Source organism: Oncorhynchus masou, chromosome 3 (genome assembly GCF_036934945.1).
Source record: "Oncorhynchus masou masou isolate Uvic2021 chromosome 3, UVic_Omas_1.1, whole genome shotgun sequence".
Lineage (NCBI taxonomy): Eukaryota > Metazoa > Chordata > Actinopteri > Salmoniformes > Salmonidae > Oncorhynchus > Oncorhynchus masou.
In genome coordinates this window covers 20,505,278-20,528,759 of record NC_088214.1, presented here as the reverse complement: position 1 = coordinate 20,528,759, position 23,482 = coordinate 20,505,278, and the positions used below count along the sequence as shown (strand labels likewise).

Genomic DNA, 23,482 nt, shown 5'->3' with positions numbered 1-23,482 from the left:
CACTGTAATAGTGAAGCTGTAAACTTGGCAGTAGAAAACCTAAAAACAGTATATTTGAATTCTCAGCTTCCCTATCAAATCAAAAAAATTCCAAGCAGAAACTTAAGAAAAATTAACAACAACGACAAATGGTTTGATGAAGAATGCAAAAACCTAAGAAAGAAATTGAGAAACCTATCCAACCAAAAACATAGAGACCCAGAAAACCTGAGCCTATGCCTTTTTTATGGTGAATCACTAAAACAATACAGAAATACACTACGGAAAAGGAGGGACAGAAATCAGCTGAAGAAGAAGAATCCATAGACTTTAACCACTTCTGGGAAAGAGTTATCTATCCAAAATGGAGATGTATGGATAAACCACTTCTCCAATCTTTTTGGCCCTAGAACAAAGAACAAACCGCAAAAACATAAACATGATCAAATATAAATCTTAGAATTAACTATTTAAGACTACCAGAACCCACTGGATTCTCCAATTACGTTGAATGAACTACAAGACCAAATGCAAAAACTACAACCCAAAAAGGCCTGTGGTGTTGATGGTATCCTAAATGAAATTATAAAATATACAGACCTCAAATTCCAATTGGCTATACTTAAGCTCTTTTACATCATCCTCAGCTCTGGCATCTTCCCCAATAATTGGAACTAAGGACTGATCCACCTTTCCCTTTCCCTTCAAATACACACAAATCTAAGTAAAGGAATGGAATTAAGAATATATAAATATATGGACGAGTAATGTCAGAACGGCATAGACTAAGATGCAGTTGAATTGAATAGATTACAGTATATGAGGTGAGTAATGCAAAATATGTAAACATAATTAAAGTGACTAGTGTTTAATTTAAAGTGGCCAGTGATTTCAAGTCTATGTACAGTATATAGGCTATTTAACAGTCTGATGGCCTTGAGATAGAAGCTGTTTTTCAGTCTCTCTGTCCTAGCTTTGATGCACCTGTAATGACCTTGCTTTCTGGATGATAGAGGGGTAAATAGGCAGTGGCTCGGGTGGTTGTTGTCCTTGATGATCTTTTGGCCTTCCTGTGACATTGAGTGCTGTAGGTGTCCTGGAGGGTAGGTGTTTGCCCCCGGTGATGCGTTGGGCAGACCGCACCACCCTCTGGAGAGCCCTGCAGTTGCAGACGGTGCAGTTGCCGTACCAGGTGGGGATACAGACTTACAGGACGCTCTCAATTGTGCATCTGGAATGGTTTGTGAGTGTTTTATGTGTCAAGACAAATTTCTTCAGCCTCCTGAGGTTGAAGAGGCACTGTTGCGTCTTCTTCACCACACTGTCTGTGTGGGTGGACCATTTCCATTTGTCAGTGATGTGTACGCCATGGAACTTGAATCTTTCCACTTTTCCACAGCGATCCCATGGATGTGGATATGGGGTGCTTCCTCTGCTCTTTCCTGAAGTCCACAATCATCTCCTTTGTTTTGTTGATGTTGAGTGAGAGGTTATTTTCCTGGCACCACACAGTCATAGGTGAACAGGGAGTACAGGAAGGAGCTGAGCACGCACCCTTGTTGGGCTCCAGTGTTGAGGATCAGCGAAGTGGAGGTGTTGTTTTTTACCTTCACCACCTGGGGAGCGGCCCATCAGGAAGTCCAGGACCCAGTTGCACAGGGCGGGGTTCAGACCCAGACCCAAGCTCATCATTAAGCTTGAATGTAAAACACCAAATAATGCATGCAGAGTAGAATTAGGCCAATATCCACTAATTATCAAAATCCAGAAATTAACCGTTAAATTCTATAACCACCTAAAAGAAAGCAATTCCCAAACATTCCATAACAAAGCCATCACCTACAGAGAGATGAACCTGGAGAAGAGTCCCCTAAGCAAGCTGGTCCTGGGAATCTGTTCACATACACAAAAAGACCACACAGAGCCCCAGGACAACAACACAATTAGACACAACCAAATCATGAGATAACAAAAAGATAATAACTTGACACATTGGAAAGAATCAACAACAAAAATAGCGCAAACTAGAAGCTATTTGGCCCTAAACAGAGAGTACACAGTGGCAGAATACCTGACCACTGTTACTGACCCAAACTTAAGGAAAGCTTTGACTATGTACAGACTCAGCGAGCATAGCCTTGCTATTGAGAAAGGCTGTCATAGGCAGACCTGGCTCTCAAGAGAAGGCAGGCTATGTGCACACTGCCCTCAAAATGAGGTGGAAACTGAGCTGCACTTCCCAATCTCCTGCCAAATGTATTACCATATTAGAGAAACATATTTCCATCAGATTACACAGACCCACAAAGAATACGAAAACGTTTGATAAACTCCCATATCTATTGGTGAAATACCACAGTGTGCCATCACAGCAGAAATATTTATTTTCCCTTTTGTATTTTAACTATTTGCACATAATCAGATTTTTGAAATGTCTTTATCACTTTTGTTTATTATCTATTTAACTTGCTTTGGCAATGTTAATATATGTTTCCATGCCAATAAAGACCTTAAATTTAAATTTAATTGAGTAAGACTACTAGAGAGAGAGAGAGAGAGAGAGAGAGAGAGAGAGAGAGAGAGAGAGATACAGTAGTAGTCCCAGTAAGAGAAGTGGGATGGAGGCTTAGGCCTGACAGGCACATGGTGACTCAGCAATGCTGGGAGCTCAGCCAGCAGCCCAGCCGTCCAGGAAACTACAAACTACAACTGGAAACAGGCATTAAGTGAGGTGAAGGACAGAATAGAGTGAAGGAGTCTAAGGATTATAAGGCTGTGATGTCAGCAGCATACGAGGTCGAGAAGGGATGGGTACAAGCAGACAGGACTCAAGAGAGATAGAATGAAGACAAGGCCATAGAACTAGCGAGCTATGGTTACTCTAAGTGTAAGTGCAATGACTATGAGAGAGAGACAGAGACATCGAACAGAGGTCAGAATGTGGAAGAGCTCGGTGACCAGACCATTTAACCTCATCATTTTGTAAGGTTGAGACATTAGACCCAAGCGTGAGTACATTCATCCACAACAAATAGCAGTCACACCACTATTTTATCATATTAGATAGATTATAGTTTTTATGATGTTGGCTCAGTATCCACTGTCTACCTTGTACATAATGTTTTCCTCAGATTATCATTGGGCAGAATCACTAGACTGGAGTCTTCATCATCATTTGATATCAAATCACCTTTGATATAGAGTTACCTCTTACCTCTTCAGGTCAATATTTGGCTTTGGTTTCCCTCTAATGGAATCTCCGATCCATGCACAGCCTTGTAGCACCTTCCGTGGTGTTGTGTATCTACTTCCCTGTAAATTGAGATTCCCCAAGGGGTTCCGTGGCCTTGTACTGTGGGGAAGTGGGAGATCAGACAATGACCAGAAAGTTCACATTATTCCGAACCCACTTCCCCTAGTTTGGTCGCATTGACTGATGAGGTACTTATAGTAACTTATGCTCTTTCAAATGCTTTACATTTAGATTAGGCAATGAAATATTGTTAATGCACAGGTTTTGTGGTTACAAGTGCCTGTCGAATCATAACGGTATGTTATTGGATTTTAAATAGCTACAGCATACTATGCACAAGGCAAGTGCTTAGTCCACTTGATTTTGTGTAGAATGGGCAAACTAATTCTCAAAGTCAGATCTCAAGAAGAAACCTCAAAAGTTGAATGTGAACAACCCAAACCCAATGCATTGGGGTGTATGAAAGCACTACCGCACTACCACACCAGAAGGGGCTTGATCCATGTAATAGATGATGTGTTGGAGAGAATGAGAGAATTCAAGGAATGAGGAGTCTTTCAAAGTGTGACTGCAAGCTATGGACTAGAAGTCTTTGACAGACAGAACACTTTCCACTGTTGAAACAAACCCTGGTTGAATCAATGTTGTGATGCCGTTGAATCAACATGTCTTTTTTAAAACCCAACTTTTAACCTAAATCCAATGACATGGTGAAATGTTTTGTTGATTTCACGTTGAATTCAGGTTTGTTGACAACTCAATCAATTGTAAATCAAAACCAGATGTTGAACTGATGTCTGTGCCCAGTTCATTATGTTTCCTTTAGATGAAGGCTGCCTGCTGGGTTTGTGAAGGCAACTGCATCTGGTATTTATTGATATAGACTGCCTCTCCTCTGCTCTGCTCTGCTCTGCTCGGGGCTCAGGCTCAGTTCACCCAGGGAATACACACAACACCCACTCAGGCAGAGATGTTGGCAATTTGATTTCAAATAAGTAACGCTGCCGGCTGCTGACTCCTGGCCTCTTCTTACCTGAAAAAAAACTCTCTCTGTCTGGGAGAGAGATCATTTTAGACTTGAGAGCAACGTAGTAATTATTTTGAATTTAGACCCCGTTCCCCACTGAATAACTAAATAGGAGCTTTTTAAAAGATGACAGTTTTTGTTAAGTCTTCAAGAAGCTTTTAACAAATATGTTCTGCAGTGTAGATAGCTTCAAGTTAATCTTTCAAATAGCAACGGTTCCAAAAAAAACTCTGTACGGTTGCACAAAATCCGCAACAATGTGAAATGTCCTCTTCCTTGAAATGTACTTGATTTTTCGGAGGTAGGATGGTTCAATATTCACCCTAACTGTACATTTTACATGAATAACATTACAGCAGGAAGTAGTCTTTGATGTGAATGTATTCTTGGTTTCCCTGCGTTCCATCTGTAGAATGTAGAGTGGATGTGTTGATCCCTCTCTTGGCCAGAGGTTAGGTTAATTTAAAAACAGGCCACAAGATGTCCCTCTTCGACAAAAGAAGAGGCCAGAGTCACAATCTGCGAGGATGAATTGATGGGTTGATGGTACATGATGCTTTCACAGTTTTTTGTTGTCTCTTTTTAATTGTTAGAACCCTATAAATCCCAGTAGTTAGGACAACATGTGAGATGTTTTTCTTTCTAGGTTTGCAGATTCATTTCCAATCAAATTTGTATTGAGGTTCAGACAGCAGGACTATCATCAGAGAATGAATGAGTCCTAAACCACTTGTAGCAACATGACTGTATTATCCACAGTTCACCTCCTCCATCTCCTTCCCTCCTTTCTCCACCCCCCTCTCTCTTTCTCTATTTCTCTCTACCCTCCCTCCCCCCTCCCTCTCTGTATTTTTGAGGTGTGTCTAATTGGTGCCAGCTAGGGAAGGATGTGATGTGTGAAGCAACTAGCATTCCTTCTCACTGGCCCTTGAAGGAGCTAGCTCTCTCCATACAGTCCAAACCATATTCTGCTCCTCTGGCCTTTTAATGAGTCCTCTGGGTCTTCAAACCAACTGTACATGGTCAGGGAGGATTCTGTCTGACACACGGCACAGGTATAGCTGAGGTTTTAGTTACTCTCAAGGTGTGGACACAGTCCTGGAATTGAAATCACGCTGCTACTGTAGATGAAATGGTGTTAGATAGAACAAAGAAGGGTTCTATGGCTTGATTGGCTTCATATATGGCCCTAAATGCACCCTTACCTTTAGCACTGCAGACTTCAATGGAGTTTAATTTCTAAGGTAAATCGGTTTACAAGGCAGTCTTCAAATTATGCATACTGTGTAAATGTTTAATTAAATGGTAATTTATTGTTAGATCCACTTTGAAAAATGATAATGCAAATGTTTAGGCGATAGAAATGTATTTTCAATAGCTGGGGTAGCGGTTCCAATTTTAAAGAGCAGAAAAGTCATTAATGATTGCCCTTGAGCTGGTAATTTTCATGAATAAATTGAACGCTGCCTTTGAGAAGATCTCATAACAGAAAAATCTCAGTTTGGATGACAGTCTCATCCGTAAAAAATATTTTTGAACATAAACACAGAATACAGTAAGTGTTTGGACCAATCTTTGACCAATCCACTTGCCAGCTATGGATAACAAACTCTTAACACATGATTTATAGTTAGAGAGATAGAGAGAGATTAAGTTATGAAGATAATAGTCAATTGTTGACTGGAGAAAATACAGAAATTAAAGTTGTGAAATCTTTATGGTATTTCAAGCATGTGGGAAAGACAGATATAAACATTTTGCAGACATTAATGAAAGCAGTTGTTCACTGTTATTTTTTTTTAAAGATTCACCATTAAAACTGCAACTTGTGAAAGAAAATGCATCATGCAGGGTGGGAGCACCCTGTGAATCGCTCCATCTTTCACACTCACTTTTATGCTACAGCCTGGATGTCTTTTTCCACAGTGAGGCTGAGGCAAGTGTCATTAAATGATATCACTGGGGAAAAAAGACCCTTCTGGAAATGTCCAAAAAATTGCTGCTGGGAGTTTGTTTGTAGCTTGAGATGTGGAAAGTTAAAATCCCCTTGAATATCTGTTACAATTTTGAGATGCCACTTTGTTTATTAAGAAGTGCCTTGGCTTTGTGTGTTGGACTGAGCTGCAGGAATTTCGCAACAATTGACTGTCTCAGTCATGCTTAGTCCCTTCCTATACTCCCTGTTCACCCACGACTGCATGGCCAAGCAAGACTCCAACACCATTATTAAGTTTACTGACGACACAACGGTGGCCACCGACAATGATGAGACAGCCTATAGGGAGGAGGTCAGAGACCTGGCAGTGTGGTGCCAGGACAACAACCTCTCCCTTAATGTGAGTAAGACAAAGAAGATAATTGTGGACTACAGGAAACGGAGGGCCAAATACGCCCCCATTCACATCGACAGGACTGTAGTGGAGCGGGTCGAGAGTTTCTTGGTGTCCACATCACCAACGAACTATCATTGTCCAAACACACCAAGAAAGTCGTGACGAGGGCACGACAACGCCTTTTCCACCTCGGGAGGCTGAAAAGATTTGGCATGGGTCCCCAGATCCTCAAAAAGTTCTACAGCTGCCCCAATGAGAGCATCCTTAATGGTTGCATCACCGCCTGGTATGGCAACTGCTCGTCATCTTTTTATAGATTTTTTTATTGTATTATTGACTGTATGTTTGTTTATTCCATGTGTAACTCTGTGTTGTTTGTGTCACACTGCTTTGCTTTATCTTGGTCACAGTGTAAATGAGAACTTGTTCTCAACTGTCCTACCTGGTTAAATAAAGGTGAAATAAAAATAAATAAAAGTCTGACCTTAAGGGGCCAAGTCTAGGTCCAAAAGGCTCCTTAACAGCTTCTACCCCTATGCCAAAATACTGCTGAACAATTAATTGTTTTTGCACTGCTGCTGCTCGCTGTTTATTATCTTCAGTTTATTCAGTAAATAGTTTATTAATTCCTTTCTTAAAACTGGGGCTTGGTTAAGGTCTTGTAAGTAAGTTATATTCGGCGAGTGTGACAAATAAAATGAGATTTGACTTGATCAGTGCAGAAAACTATTGAAATTTCTGATTATATACAGTTATAGTAGATGAGTGGAATGTTGGAATAGATCAACTAGATTTAATCCTTCTCTTTGTAAAGTGTTTGGTACCATGAGTACCCACTTGGATAGTGAAGCACTTGGATTTTAAGCTTGTTTTACTACAATGTTAGTTAACAAAGTAAAGCAAACATTGTAAAGCCTCTTGTAAAGCCTCTAATGACTAAAACTATAATATTGATATCATAGATAGTCAGCCTTTGCATCTATAGTTCTGTCAATGAATTTGAGTGATTATATTTCTCCAGTCCCATCCATCAGCTTTTAATCAAACCAGAGGTGGGGTGACTGCTTCGTTCGTGTTTCAATTAAAGCTGAAATATGTAACTTTCTGGGCGACCCGACCAAATTCACATCGAAATGTGTGTTATAGATCTGTGATTCTCATTGAAAGTAGGTCTAAGAAGCAGTAGATCTGTTTGATGTTTGCTATTTTTACATGCTTCCTGTTCTTAAGTTTTCTGCATCTTTTACTTTCAGCTTTGTACAATAGCTTCAAACAGTTAAAAATACAATATTTTTGGTTATGGAAAATCTATTTCACAGCGGTTTAGACGGAACAATGATTCTCTACACTATACTTGCTTGTTTTGTTACATAAACTGAAATTAGGCAAACTATTAGAATTTTGTCAACCAGGAAATGTCAGGGAGAGGCCTGTATAGTGCATATTTAAGGGGTCTATCTTTAATAAAACACATTTAACATCTCCCCGCTTCCACACATAGCCTACAAGCCATTTTATAAAGTCTAATATATCCATGTAATATAGCCTACACAATAAATCCATGATTTATTTAAGACTGGTCTAAAGGAGCATGATATGAAGAAGATGTAGTCTATTTCAGTAGAACATAATAGTACCATGATGCTCTGATTTGTTCTGATGTTAGGTCCCAACGTGGCTATGCCAAATGGCTGTGGGCTACACTAGTTCATTTAACAGAGAAGATTTGCTTAGAATTCCGAGGTGTTATTTTATATAATTTTACAGTATGAAGAATACAAAATATTTTCTCCAAATGATTTTGTCACACCCTGACCATAGTTTGCTTTGCATGTTTCTATGTTTAGTTTGGTCAGTGTGTGATCTGAGTGGGCATTCTATGTTGTGTGTCTAGTTTGTCTATTTCTATGTTTGGCCTGATATGGTTCTCAATCAGAGGCAGGTGTTAGTCATTGTCTCTGATTGGGAACCATATTTAGGTAGCCTGTTTTGTGTTGGGTTTTGTGGGTGATTGTTCCTGTCTTTGTGTTTGTTGCACCAGAATAGGCTCGGTCACCTTGGATTTTCTTTTTTTCTTGTTTTGGAAGAGAAGAGAACGAGCACCATTCTCCTTGCGGAGATGGTACTAAATACATCAACACGGTCGGTCCCTGGGATTGGGGTGGCCAACACGATTCGTTTTGCTTGGATGTAAAAGGTGTTGGAGCCTTTAGGACGGGAATCTTTTGGAAGGATAATATTGATGGGGATTCTAAAGCTGACGGTGAAGGACGTGTATTGTTTCCAAGGCAACTCGTTGGAGGGAGCATACGACGTGGCACTATATACAGAAGAAAAACACGATGATATCCTGAGAAGGGCAAGAGCAGTGGGAGGTGAGAGGCCGATGTGCCACTACGAAATAACAAGCCTGGCGAAGAATAACTTTAGGATTGTAACTGTCAACATTTACAACCCTTACGTTAAGGACGAAGAGGTGAGGGCTTTTCTGGGGAGATACATGGATAACGTCTCTTCAGCTAGGCACCTCAAAGACTCCCTTGGGTTTTGGAATGGGAGGAGAGGCTTCCAGGCCCTCCTCAGGGAGGACCCAAAGGGACATGGTGGCTACCTCCATCCTCCTGCTATGTTCTCCCTTGGGGCTGACAGGGGGACATTGTTTTATGCACGTCAGCCCCCATTTTGCAGGTGCTGTATGGCCTACGGACACATTTTCGCCTCGTGCAGCATGAGAAAATGCAGATTTTGTGGATCTGAGGATCACGAGGCGAGGGATTGTGACAAGCCTAAGGCGTGCCACGGGTGTGGCTCGTCAGCACACCTGTGGCGAGGGTGCACGGCTCGTCAGAGGTCATATGCGTCTGCGGCTGGGGGGGAGCAGGAGCGGGGGATGGGGGAAGAAGAGGAGGGGAAGGAAGCACGCCTCATGACAAGAGTACAAGTCCAGAGGGGAAGGCCACAAGGAAGGAAGAGGAGCAAGAAGCGGCGGATGTAAGAGAGAAGGAAACGGAAGGCACGGGCGTAGGAGAACCAGGAAAAGAGGCGGAAGAAGGCAACCGAGTGGAGGAGCATGAGAGAGAAGAAAGCGAGGGAGGAGTGGTGGAGAAGGAGACGGTGGAAGAGCAAGTGGACTGGGGGGAAAGTGCCCTGGTGGAAGAGATGAGGGGTATGGTGGAGGAGCTGGTGGGGGGGGTGGTATCTCTCCACTGCCGCCATCACCAATGAAGAGGAGGGTGCGATTGGCCGACAGTGAGGGGGAGGGGATGGCCAAGAGAGTGATGGGGGTGGGAGAAACCTCTGGGTTGCTACTGGTTTCCCCAGGCCCTCAACCTCGTTTGGGTGGGGACACACCTAACAAGACTCAGGACTGGGTACAGGAGGAGTTGGGGAGTTTTTTGTTTGGGGACTCAGCCTCCCCAAATTTTTTCCAAACCAGCTGCAACACTGGGGAGGGGGAGGATTGTGGGGGTAGACCCAGGGTGCAGGGCACCCCGGAGCCAAACACTATTCCTGCATCCTGGGATGGTGTGATGGAGGAAGAGGGGGGATGTCGGGATTACGGATGGTGTTCTCACCGGTAGATATGGAGCAGGGGAGCATCGGGTGAGTCTCCTGTTTTTTTTTGTTTTTTTCTGTCTGGGTTTAGAATTTGAGTGTATTACATGTTTTTATTTTATTCTTTCATGGGGTCTAATTTTACTTTTGTTAGTTTAAATGTAAGGGGTTTAAGGGATTTTGTTAAGAGGAGGGCGGTTTTTAGTTATTTGGAGGGTGTGGGGTTTGATTTTTGTTTTTTTACAGGAGGTTCACCTGAGGGATGGAGGGGATGTTAGTAGGTTTAAGAGGGAGTGGGACAAGGGGGAGTCGGTTTGGGGTATTGGGGGGGTGCACTCATCGGGGGTAGGGATTTTGTGTGGGCACAGGGAGGTAAAAGTGGAGGATTATTTTGTGGTAATGCAGGGGAGGGTTATAGGGGTGGATGTCATGATAAGGGATTGTAATTTTAGATTAGTGGTGGTGTATGGGCCACAGGTGGTGGCAGACAGGAGGGAGATGGTGGACTGTCTGGCGCCCCTGTGTGTCACAAATAGGAAATTAGTGATGGGGGGGATTTTAATACAGATTTAGGAATAGGGGAGGATAGCAGTGCAGGCGCCATCACCGGGCTAATGGCTTGCCATGGTCTGGTTGATGGTGGCCTGCACACTACTCCGAAAATGGCCGGTCCTACATGGCGCAACTCCAGGGTGGTTGCGCGGAGGCTCGACTATATTTTTGTACCCAGGTCTTTGGGTAAGTTGTCTGGGCGGCTGTTGCCTGTTTTCTTTTCGGATCACGAAGGGGTGATCCTGCAGGTGGGGTCGCCAGTCTGCCTCTTTGGTAGGGGGTACTGGAAGTTAGATCGGGATGTGCTGGAGGAGCAGGCTTTTGTTGACGGGTTTTTTGGTTTCTTTTGGAGGCTTGAAGGTCTCCGGTCCATGTGCGAGGGGGTGTTAGAGTGGTGGGAATTAGTTACGGTAAGGATTAGGGCTTTTATAATAGGGTATTGCAAGAGGAAAAAAAGGGAGGAGAGGAGGGAGGTGGATCGTATCCAAAGGTTAATTGAACTCGCGTACGAGGCAGGCAACCTCGGTGCGTCGTTTGACTGGGAGGAATCCGCAACCCTAAAGGTGCAGCTCAGGGAGTTGCAGGAGCGGAAGGCTCAAGTTTTCCTGGAGCGTGCGCATAGTGGCTTTCTACAACACAATGAGACTTGTTTTGCTATTTTCTTTAAGTCGGTTAGGGCCAGACAGAGTAGGAAGGTAATGAATGGCGTTAGGGAAGAAAATGGTAGTATAGTTAGAGAACCAGAGGATATGGTCAGGGTGACAACTGATCATTTCCAAGGTTTATTTAAGGAAAGGGAAATAGATGTAGAGCAGGGAAATGTGTTTTTAGAACACTTGTCCAGGCGGTTGCCGGAGGACATTAGAGAAGTGATGGAGGCCCAGATCTCACTAGAAGAGGTTGAGAGCGCTCTTAGGAGGATGGGAAAAGGGAACGTGCCTGGGATGGATGGGCTGCCGGCTGAGTTTTATCTCAAGTTTTGGGGTATACTTGGACCAGTGGTTCTCGAAGTCTTGAAGGCCATCCTTGAGACGGGGGTCCCAGGGGGATCAATGGCTGTTGGTGTGCTGTCACTTTTATATAAGAAGGGGGAAGTAACAGACCTTGGCAACTGGCGGCCGTTGACCATGCTGTGTGTAGATTACAAGCTACTTGCAAAGGTTTTAGCAGACCGGTTGCGCACAGCCCTTCCCTTCGTCGTCCATGAGGATCAGACGTGCGGGGTAGAGGGCCACTCTATTAGATGGAACCTACAGTTAATCAGGGACTCCATCGCTTGGGTTGAAGATAGAGGACTGCCTTTAATGGTAGCAGCACTAGATCAGGCGAAAGCCTTTGATCGCGTGAATAGATCCTTTTTATTCAGAGTGTTAGTTCGATTAGGATTTGGGGAGAAGTTCATATGATGGATTCGTACATTATATGTCGGAGCGGGGTGCCGAGTTAGTGTAAATAGTCACTTGGGTGACGTTTTTGACCTCTCGTCTGGCGTCAGGCAGGGGTGCCCACTCTCGGCTCTCCTCTTCGTTCTGTACATGGAGCCTCTGGGGGCTGCTATTAGGGCAGACACAGGGATGGAAGGCTTGCTGATCCCTGGAAGTGGTGGGCTGCGTGTTAAGATGACGCAGTACGCCGACGACACTTCCTTGCTGCTATGCAAGGACTCGTGCTTGACAAGGTCCCTTGCCATCTTTGGGGATTTCACCCGAGCGTCGGGAGCGGTTCTGAACCATGCAAAGTCTTCCGTCAAGTTTTTCGGAAGATGGCGCGGTAGAACGGATGTGCCCGGGGGTTATCTCTCTGTGAGGGGGCCCTGAGGATTCTCGGGGTCCATTTTGAGACCTCCGGCTCAGCAACGCTAAACTGGAACATGCGTATCGCAGTGGTACAGAGGAAGCTAGCAATGTGGAAGGCTAGGTATTTGTCATTTATGGGCAAAGTCCTGGTCCTAAAGGTGGATGTGTTGCCGTCTCTTTTGTATTTGGCGTACATCTACCCATTGCCGGCTTGTCTGAGGAGGCCTCTAGTGAGGCTTGTGTTTCAGTTCATGTGGAGTGGCAGGTGCGAGTGGGTCGCCAGGGCACGCATGCTCTGTCCCATCGGGGAGGGAGGTAGGGGGGTACCACATTTCCCCCCTCAAGCTGGACGCAATTTTTGTTTCTTTCTTGTTAACGGAGCTTGCTCATCCAGTGATACACCCGTCCGGTTACCTCCTGCGGGTGTTCTTCTCGTATCAGGCGAGAAGCGGAATGGTATGGTCTAACACGGGTCCTCGGGCGGAACAGCTGCCGTGGCACTTTGGTCATGCGGCCAAGTGGCTGCGTGCGCACCCTGAGGTTGAAGTTGCCCGAGTAGGTTTAGATCACAGGCACCTGTATGAGGAGGTCAGAAAGGCAGGGAGTCCGGCGCCTGTAGTGGGCATCTCGGAAGTGGTCTGGGAGGGAGTGCAGGCGCGGGGTCTGGACAACAGGCTCAAGGACCTGAATTGGTTGAGCCTCCATAAGTGCTTGCCCGTACGTTCCATCATGTACCGGTATAGTATGGTGCAATCCACCACCTGTCCAAGATCCTCTTGTGGCAGGGAGGAGACTGTGCGCCATGTCTTTTGGGACTGTGCCTTTGCCGGAGTAGTATGGGTTAGGGCACGGGTGTTGTTAGGTTTGGTAAGAGGGGATTTTGTATTGACGTGGGCCAGGTTAGAGAGAGGTGTAGGGAGAGCGAGAGGGACGGATAGGGACAGGTTTCTGCTCTGGCTTCTCATGAGTCTCTTTAAACGGGGGCTGTGGGAAGCCAGGCAGAACATGGTGAAGACAGGGAGAGATTGGGGGGTGGAAGGGATAGTGAGGAGGGTGGAAGGAGATTTGAGGGGGAGGATGAAGAGGGAGGAGAGGAAGTGGGGGCAGCATGCTGCTCGGGAAGGGGGGTTTAGGGCTTGGTGTCATTTGGATTTGTAAGGGGATAGATTAGGGACGGGGAGATAGAGAAAGGTAGTTTGTAGGGTGACGGGCAGGGAAGATGCTCCCCTGAGGTTTTGTTTGGGGTTTTTGTTTAGTTAAATTAAAATACCATTATTGGAATATGTATGAAAATTATGAGTTGTAAAGAATGAATGGTATTGAAGGTAATAAATTATTTTTTATTGAAAAAATATTTAAAAAATAGGGCTGTTTCGGTTTTCCCACGTTTATTGTTTTGTATTATGTTCATGTTTAGTTTTCTTATTAAAAAAACATGAACTTCAACCACGTTGCATTTTGGTCCGCCTCTCCTTCCCAGGAAGAATCCCGTTACAGATTTGAGGAAGTGCGCACATGCAGCTATTCTGTGTTGAGAGGTTAAAAAAGAAATAGGTTCTCCTATATGTTTAATTTAAAGCTGTTAATGTCATTTTAGTTCTACAAACACTGGGCGACATGTTTTGATTTTTAGTACATTGTATGGTGCATGATGCGACTAATGATGATTTGAAAAGAATAGCTTGAAAGGCATGAGCTCTGCTTCGTTTTTTTGCGTAGGCTGTACACACTTCAGTCGTCTCTCATTCAAAATTTGACAAGCACTTGATAATGCTTCGAATTTCACAGCGACATCCCCTTTGTGGCCGTAATGCACCCTAAAAAAATCCATGCCTAAACAAATCCATACCTTTTGCGGCTGGAGTGCTGCATTGTGCACTTCTCCCTGAGTGTGCAATCCGAAGCATCTCTCACTCTCTGTCAAATGATCAGGTCTTTTTCACAGGCTACAAGTTAAGACAAACACATCGGGACTAGCCTATGTCAATCTACTATCCCTCATAGTACAAAAGTCAACCTGTTCTATTCTGTGCGAGAAATACATTTTCCAAACAATCTGGAACAGTTGAAGGATGCCATAGATCCCATATTAATACAACCACTAGCATCAAAAACCTTGTTCATGTAATGTGGCTGATGCAACAGATTAGAACATTGCGTTCCATTTCATTTATGCACTTAAGTAGCGAATGGAGGACGCTTTGCCAGTGGTTAATTTTCATGCCAGCCAGGTCGGCTACACTCCTGTTGTCAAGAGAAGCAATGTGCTTAATATTAGGAAAGCTGAGATATAAATATAGTAGGCCTAGCCTATAGAAAGCTGATGGGATCCTCTTCGTTTTATTACCGGCTTCACTCTGTTTTCTCCCGCAATTGCATAGCCCAGTGGTTCCCAAACTTTTTATAGTCCCGTAACCCTTCAAACATTCAACCTTCAGCTGCGTACACCCTCTAGCACAAGGGTCAGTGCACTCTCAGATGTTGTTTTTTGCCATTATTGTAAGCCTACACACTATACGATACATTTATTAAACATAAGAATGAGTGAGAGTTTTTGTCACCACCCGGCTCGTGGGACGTGACCACGGCACAAATAATAATATAATTATAATCTAATTTTGCTCTTTATCTTTCCATCTTACATATAAAACCTAATTTGTTCATCGAAAATTGTGAATAACTCTTAATGAGAAGGGTGTTCTTGAAAGGATGCACATAACTCTGCAACGTTGTATTGTAGAGAGCCTTACATAATTTTACACTCAGTCTGTGCCTGTATTTAATTTTTATGCTGGTGAGGGCTGAGAATCCACTCTCACACTTTTTTTTACCTTTATTTAAACTAGGCAAGTCAGTTAAGAACAAATTCTTATTTTCAATGACGGCCTAGGAACAGTGGGTTGTCCAGGAGCAGAACAACAGATTTGTACCTTGTCAGCTCAGGGGTTTGAACTTGCAGCCTTCCAGTTACTAGTCCAACACTCTAACCACTAGGCTGCCCTGCCGTAGGGGTGCATATGTACGTGGTTGCAAAGGGCATCAGCGTCTTAACAGCATGATTTGCCAAGGCAGGAAACTCTGAGCGCAGCCCTATCCAAAAATCTGGCAGTGGCTTCTGATTAAATTACATTTTCACAGAGGCAGGTTAAGAAACTAATAACGAATCCAGTTGTTTGTATTGTCCCAGCCATATCCGCGGCAGCAGGAATAATTAAGTCCGCCACAATAGCATGGGGCTTGCCTGTCCTAGCCACTCAGTAGCTCACCATAAGACTCTTCTGGACCCTTCTTATATCTGTTGCTTTTATACATGTCTTACTACTCCAAAGTCATCTTAATTCTTGCTATAAAAAAAACTCCTGTGGCTTATTTTTTAGAATTGGCATGTTTCGTTTCTAAATGTCTGGGCAAGAGTGATGGTTTCGGCGAGTTGTGAGAAAGTACTTTTGCACATATAACACACTGTGGCTGAGGAAAGGCACTACTCCCAATATAAGTAAACATATTTGTGCCTCTTCAATGCTTTCCCGCTTTCCCGTGAGTGGGCAGTAGCTCTTCAGCTGCATCAGATTGACAACTGTCAGTGCCCATGCTAGCTGGGCTAGCAACAAATGTAGAATTACTCATGCTAGCATTGGATGTGCTCGTGGAAGCAGAACAATTTGTGTAGTCGACAGTTGCATGTGGAGTAGTACTGGTTGTAGCAGTACTACCAGTAGAGCTGGTATGTGTCTCTATGGACGCGGGCCTTACTTTATTTCCATATTTATACATTTTTGAGCAAATGGAATGAGCAGCAGCTACATTTGGCTACATTTGGACAATTAGTGGAATTCCTGTGAGAGTGTAATGGTTAATGTGAATGGATGTTAATTATTTGACTAGGCTACCTGTATTTCACATTTTGTTGTTATTTGGCTGAACACTAGATGGTTTAATTTTATTTTAGGCAGTGAAACGAGGTTTCTCAGGTGAGGAAAAATGTTTGAAAATGTGAATCACATTTTTATTTGGCGCAACCCGACGGCATTGCGCGTGTCTCAGTTTGGGAATAGCCGGCATAGCCTATAGATAATGTTGAGAAGCTCATGAGCCCTCATGAAGTATTTGATTCAATTTTCAAATACATTTGCATTGATGTCAGAGTGATTAGAGGGGCCAGGCAGTTAGCAAGTTTGGTAGGCTACTAATGACCAGCAGCAGCATCAGAGCTTGGAGAAGCCAAATTACTGTGACTAAAAGGTCATGTGGAATTTGACTGCCTTCATGACTTGCAACCACAGGGTGGCGGTAATACGGTCACCGCATCAGCCCTAGTCAGTAGTCAACCTTCAGTCTACAGATTTTTTTCATGCCATACATTATTATTCAAATTGTTTTTAGACAAAATTATCAGAGAAAAAAATGTCATCTGGGCTCATTAAATTTTCAAGTGTACTTTTTTCTTGTAGCAAAAAGAACGGGGGGGGAAGCGTAATTAAAAAGCTGGTTTGACAAGACCCCAGGCAGGCATTTAATGATCAGATAAGAACTTGTGTTTGTTAAGAACTCTATTGGACTGTGCAAGAAAAAGGTAATTGAAGCTAAAGATTTAGGCAGTGCTTCAAATCGCTTATGGTTTTATAGCTCCAACAAATATTTATTGTAAAGCCCTCAAACCCCAGTCAACTCTTCACCCAGTCTTCCCCTCCTCACCGGGAGAGATTTGATCATAGCCTTGAATACTAAACAGGATAAGGTTTGACACAGCGTTTTTGCTTAATGAGATTTGGGGAATCCACAAAGTATGGTTTAAAGAATTAGTCTGGCCTGTTTATGAATATAGGAGATGGGCATCTTTTACTATTAAATGGATGCTTTATTTCAGTATCACACTCACCACAGGGATGATCAGCTCAAAATGACAAACACAGACAGACACCTGGTTCCAAGGAGAAAGTCACATAAGTATATCTAAGGATTATTTGCTGTGGGGTATGTTGAGCCATTTGTACATTCAGCATCACTACATCAAGGGAAATATAGTATTTTTTTCTAACAGATATATCTACATATATTTCAGGATAATGTGTATCTCTGGAAATAAACAGAATTCATGTAAATTTAACAGTTTTGAAAACATACAAAAAAAAGGTGAAAAGAAAGAAAGGTGCTATCTAGATCCAAAAGGGGTTCTTCAACTGTCCCCATAGGAAAACCTTTTGAAAAACCTGTTATGGTTCCAGGTAGAACCCTTCTTGGTTCCACGTAGGACCCTTTCCACAGAGGGTTCTACATGGAACTGAAAAGGCTACAATGGGGAACAAAAAGGGGTTCTCCTATGGGTACAACCAAAGAACCATTTTGGAACCATTTTTTGTAAGACTGTAGCTTGTTGGTTTGTTGGCACCATTTACCCTGGGAATGGGGTAAGTTGAGCATAGGGACAGGGTAAGTTGAGTCGCCTTGGGGTATGTGGGGGATGGTGTCCTTTAACAGTGGGTGACGATGCTGGTAAATCAAAGTTATATTCATAGAATGGGAGTGTGGTATATTGTACTGTATATCTTAAATGTATGCCTACATTCAGATATACAGTTGAAGTCGGAAGTTTACATACACTTTAGCCAAATACATTTAAACTCAGTTTTTCACAATGACTGACATTTAATCCTAGTAAAATTTCCCTGTCTTAGGTAAGTTAGGATCACCACTGTATTTTAAGAATGTGAAATGTCAGAATAATAGGAGAGAGAATGATTTATTTCAGCTTTTATGTCTTTCATCACATTCTCAGTGGGTCAGAAGTTTACATACACTCAATTAGTAATAGGTAGCATTGCCTTTCAATTGTTTAACTTGGGTGAAACGTTTTGGGTAGCCTCCACAAGCTTCCCACAATAAGTTGGGTGAATTTTGGCCCATTCCTCCTGACAGAGCTGGTGTAACTGAGTCAGGTTTGTAGGCCTCCTTGCTCGCGCATGCTTTTTCAGTTCTGACCACACATTTTCTATAGGACTGAGGTCAGGGCTTTGTGATGGCCACTCCAATACCTTGACTTTGTTGTCCGTAAGCCATTTTGCCACAACTTTGGAAGTTTGCTAGGGGTCAATGTCCATTTGGAAGACCCATTTGCGACCAAGCTTTAACTTCCTGACTGATGTCTTGAGATGCTGCTTCAATATATCCACACCATTGTCCTACCTCATGATGCCATCTATTTTGTGAAGTGCACCAGTCCCTCCTGCAGCAAAGCACCCCCACAACATGATGCTGCCAACCCGTGCTTCACGTTTGGGATATTGTTCTTCGGCTTGCAAGCCTCCCCCTTTTTCCTCCAAACATAACGATGGTCATTATTTCCAAACAGTTCTATTTTTGTTTCATCAGACCAGAGGACATTTCTCCAAAACGTACAATCTTTGTCCCCATGTGCAGTTGCAAACCGTAGTCTGGCTTTGTTATGGCGGTTTTGGAGCAGTGGCTTCTTCCTTGCTGAGCAGCCTTTCAGGTTATGTTGACATAGGACTCGTTTTACTGTGGATATAGATAATTTTGTACCTATTTCCTCCAGCATCTTCACAGGGTCCTTTGCTGTTGTTCTGGGATTGATTTGCACTTTTCGCAACAAAGTACGTTCATCTCTCGGAGACAGAATGCGTCTCTTTCCTCAGCGGTATGACGACAGGGTGGTCCCATGGTGTTTATACTTGCGTACTATTGTTTGTACAGATGAACGTGGTACCTTCAGTCATTTGGAAATTGCTCCCTAGGATGAACCAGACTTGTGGAGGTCTGCAAATTTTTTTCTGAGGTCTTGGCTGATTTATTTTGATTTTCCCATTATGTCAAGCAAAGAGGCACTGAGTTTGAAGGAAGGTCTTGAAATACATCCACAGGTACACCTCCAATTGACTCAAATCATGTGAATTAGCCTATCAGAAGCTTCTAAAGCCATGACATCATTTTATGGAATTTTCCAAGAATGTCTGTTCAATATCACTTCCATTTCTTGACCAGTTGTTATTTGTGCGGTGGTACGGTGGCATTTGTCTCAAATTACCCTAAGGCCAACAGTTTGACTATATTAGCCTACACAGCTACAAGGATGCACTTTCATTCTAATTTTAGGGCCTCATATTGTGAATTGTAGTGAGCCCAAATGATGTATAAAACTACAGTGTGTTTACTTTGGTTTGGAAACAAGCATCATGAAACCTTTAAAAAACTAAATTCATTTGACTTTGTGAAAATGTGTTTTTTGGACCTAAATTGAGTATCACTTTGTCCATGTGGTTTCTTCCTTCACAGACTCCATATAATGATGTTTGTTCACATGATTTATTTTGTGTATGGTTTCCTAGAAACAAGGTGTGGCTCAACTAACCCTTTGGCTCACTCTCCACCACCCTAAACCTGATTTAAAATGTATTAAAATATGTTTGCTCCATTGCAGTAACAAATGCATAACATGCTCCCAACTTGTAACCACTTAGATACAGGTGACTGGGTAGTTCAAGAGAGTTTCTGCTGCAGTCTTTGAACATCTGTCTCAGTGTTTTAAGCCCTCAATAAATATATGCTACAAATACTGTAGGACTTTTCCCAATTAACAGAATATTATGTCTATTATACTCCAGTGGGGAAAAACTTGTACCACGCATGCAAGTGTTGTGCTGATTATGTCGTAAAATGACATGGCTCTCAATACTCTTGGGTCCAATTTCCTCTGCCTGGCTGGCTCTCGAGGTTCTGAGGCTCTGATTCAATGAAAAGAAAGCTGCTTCTTTCATATCTGTTAATTGTGTAGGAGCTCCTTGGCCGCATTGCACTTTATTTGTGAAACTAACATGTAAAACTGTCTAAGACCCAAAGAATCAAAAACAAGTAGTAAAAGTGACATTTGATACTGCCTGATTACGGTAAAAGCCCTTGTGACTGATATATCAAAGTTTATAAATGCATTTGATTGATTTTCAACTAGAATTCTGAGGGTGTAATTTGAGTTCATGTTTATTGGCTAGTATCTGATTTACTGTTCTCTGGTTTATCAATAATACAGTTGTCATGGATCCCAGTAAACAAGCTGCTACTGTTGCAGCACTACTGTAGCAGAGTGTAGGTAGCAGTAGATGGAAATGGAACCGAGGCATTCCCTGTTGCAATAGGACTTTTTGCTGTATTCTTGCTTGTATTTTCGAAATACCATTCCCCTTCCCCTCCTCGCATCTGTGCCTATTCTATCACTGGAGGAAAACAATTTCACTCAGTGGCTCCACCTCATTCCCATTCGACTGTAGAGAAAAGAGGGTGAGGGGGGAAAGTAGCTATATATTCCTGCTGCAAGTCCACAGACAAAAGCATATCTTCCAGCTGAGCAGAAGGGAGGAGTTGATTGCTTTCTAGGCAGCTTGCGCACAAAAGGCACAAACCCCTGGAAACTGGGAGAACTATTGTCTCATTGTGGAGATGAAGAGGAAGGTGAAGAAGAAAAAGAGAGACAACATCTGAGCAACAGGGATACGTGTTTACAGATTTCCTAAGTGACTGATTGCTTCAGGAATTGAACTACATGCCTGCACCTGCAACATAGTATTATCACACCCATCTGTTGATGAGAGACTGGTGTTGGTTATCTTCTCTTTAAAAAATGTAATTTTGTTTTTATTTTTTTCATTAAATCGTGAAGTTATCAAGCCTAAGTACTGGACAGCTGAGTCTATCTGGAGCATTGAAAAGGATATTCTTTTTCAATTTTTCCTGGAATTGATGACACCAGTTCAACCAGAAAACCCATTATGATTTTCCAGGAAGCCACTGTATGCAAAATGAAAACCCTAAAGCTTGCCTAAGAAGACTGCATTTTGGCTTGAACCTTACAGGGTTGCCTTTGGACGGAGATCATGATGTTAACTGCCCCCACATCAGAATTAAACAGCCTGGGGTCTCTACCTAACGATGCCCAGGAAACCACTATCCAGAACAAAACAGGAAGGAGGAAGAAGAGCATGCTGAAACAGTCATGGATGGAGATCACCATAGCCTTCATGAGGAGGACCAAGGTCCACGGGCTGAAGTTTGTCTTCTCCCCAGACAAGACCTTACCCCAGCGGGTCCTCTGGCTCCTGGCCTTCTTTGTGTGCATGGGTCTCCTGTTCACCTGGTCCTGGAACCGCATCCTCTACCTGATGTCCTACCCGGCCGTCACCAAGATCAAGATGGTGTGGGCTCACAACATGTCCTTCCCGGCCGTGACCTTCTGCAACCACAACCTGTTCCGGGTGTCCAGTCTGACCAAGGCTGACCTATACCACAGCGGCTACTGGATGGACCTGATGCATCAGAACCACACGGTCATGGAGAGGAGCCTGGCTCTTCTGAGGGACAACCACAAGTACAGCCTCCTCAACCTGCTGGACTTCAATGGCTACACCCCGTCTCCACATTACCATGTCAACACAACTGAGATGATTGGCAGGCTGGGCCACCAACTGGAGGACATGTTGCTGGAATGCAGGTTCCGGGGGGGGAACTGCACCCATCAGAACTTCACCACTGTATGTAAAGTAATGTAGTCCAGAGATATAGAGACCAATGTTTGAGAGGTGTTGTTGATGGCATTTTGTGTACATGGTAATGATAATTAATTCAAGGGTGTGTTTGAATGATATTCACTCTAGCAGGTAATCTCTAGGCAGGAGGATTGAAGGTAGCTGCTGGTATCAAGTCAGATGATTTGTCTGGTCCTTGGTAAACATGCCATGTCTTTTTGGTAACACTTATTTGAAGGGTCCGTTATAAAACATAAGGCATTTATAAAGTATGTGTTCACTGTTTATTAAGCATTAGTAGAGTATTTTTTGCAGCCCCTAGTTTAAAGTGAGCGCTATTTATGCTTTATAAATACTTTATAAATGTTTGGAGTGTCCAGTGTTATTTCTCACAAGAAGATTGTCATGCCATTGGTTGACATTCCAGCAGTACCTGGTAAAAGAATAGGCACACAATAGAGGATATTTAAGGAAATATATATATATACATTTGTGAATAATTAGCTTACTAAGATTTTCAAATGTGGGAGTAATGATTCATAAATGGTGCGCAAACAGTTTGGAAATGTTTTAGAAATGCCTTATAAAACATTTATGGACCCTTCACATAAAGTATTTCAGTCTTTTCTTGAGCCTATTAAACATAATAGTTGTTCAATGAATTGTAAGAATCCAAATAATCCAAATACAGTTTAGAGAAGGTTATTGATCCATTTCTTTACATATTGTTAAAACGCTAGATGATTTTAGAGCCGGAGTGGTACGGTATAACAAAGTGAATCCTACCACATTCACATTATCTCCATCTCCAAACATGATCCTTTTAGTAACTGCTATTCAAACCACAGTGGCAGCTTCAGGGAAGACTAATGAAGGCATCAATAATTCAACCATTATAAATGTACAAAATTAAAGTTTCTGCATCTCATATTAAATATCTGGAAGTTTATTGACTGTGTGCATCCATTTCATGAGCTTATTCCTCGGAGAGGTGGATTGCTTTAGGCTTATCAGTGAAAATAAGCCCCTGAATGCACCAGTCTATAATTATAACAGTCAGCTACTCTCAATCATTTCACCTCAAAGCTATTAGCACTCTTCAAACAGATTGCTGCTAAATTTGACATGAAAAGAAAATGGATGTCATTGTTAGTCACATTCAAGTGCTTAGTAGACATGACCAATTTATCAATGGCACAGGTTTAGAAAAAATATGAAGAGACAATTTGGGATTTGCGTTTAAGTAGCTGACAGATCCAGAGATTTTTATCGTCTGTCATTTCAAGTTTTATCGGATTAAATGAGATTCCATCTAAAGGAGGACTTTTCTCTTTAGGTTCAGTCTTTTGACAGCTTTGACAAAGAGATTATCCACAAAGATTTGGTACTTCATTGTGAGGCATTGTAAAGCTTCATCCTAGGGATTATTTTATATTAAACCAGCACATTTTCAAAGG

The 23,482-nt window shown here is 42.7% G+C and overlaps 1 protein-coding gene across 3 annotated transcripts in view; it reads left to right on the top strand.

Annotated features, from left to right (window-relative positions):
- asic1c (acid-sensing (proton-gated) ion channel 1c) overlaps nt 1–23,482 on the top strand; it is a 165,501-nt gene that overhangs the window by 108,995 nt on the left and 33,024 nt on the right. For 2 of the 3 annotated variants that reach the window (XM_064934573.1, XM_064934565.1), the window contains exon 1: nt 20,751–22,031. The exons of the other annotated variant lie outside the window; for it this stretch is intronic. In XM_064934573.1, the coding sequence (XP_064790645.1) occupies nt 21,378–22,031 (654 nt within the window). In that variant the 5' untranslated portion in view covers nt 20,751–21,377. Of the gene's footprint in view, nt 1–20,750; nt 22,032–23,482 lie in introns of those variants that run through there. 3 annotated transcript variants of the gene reach the window in all.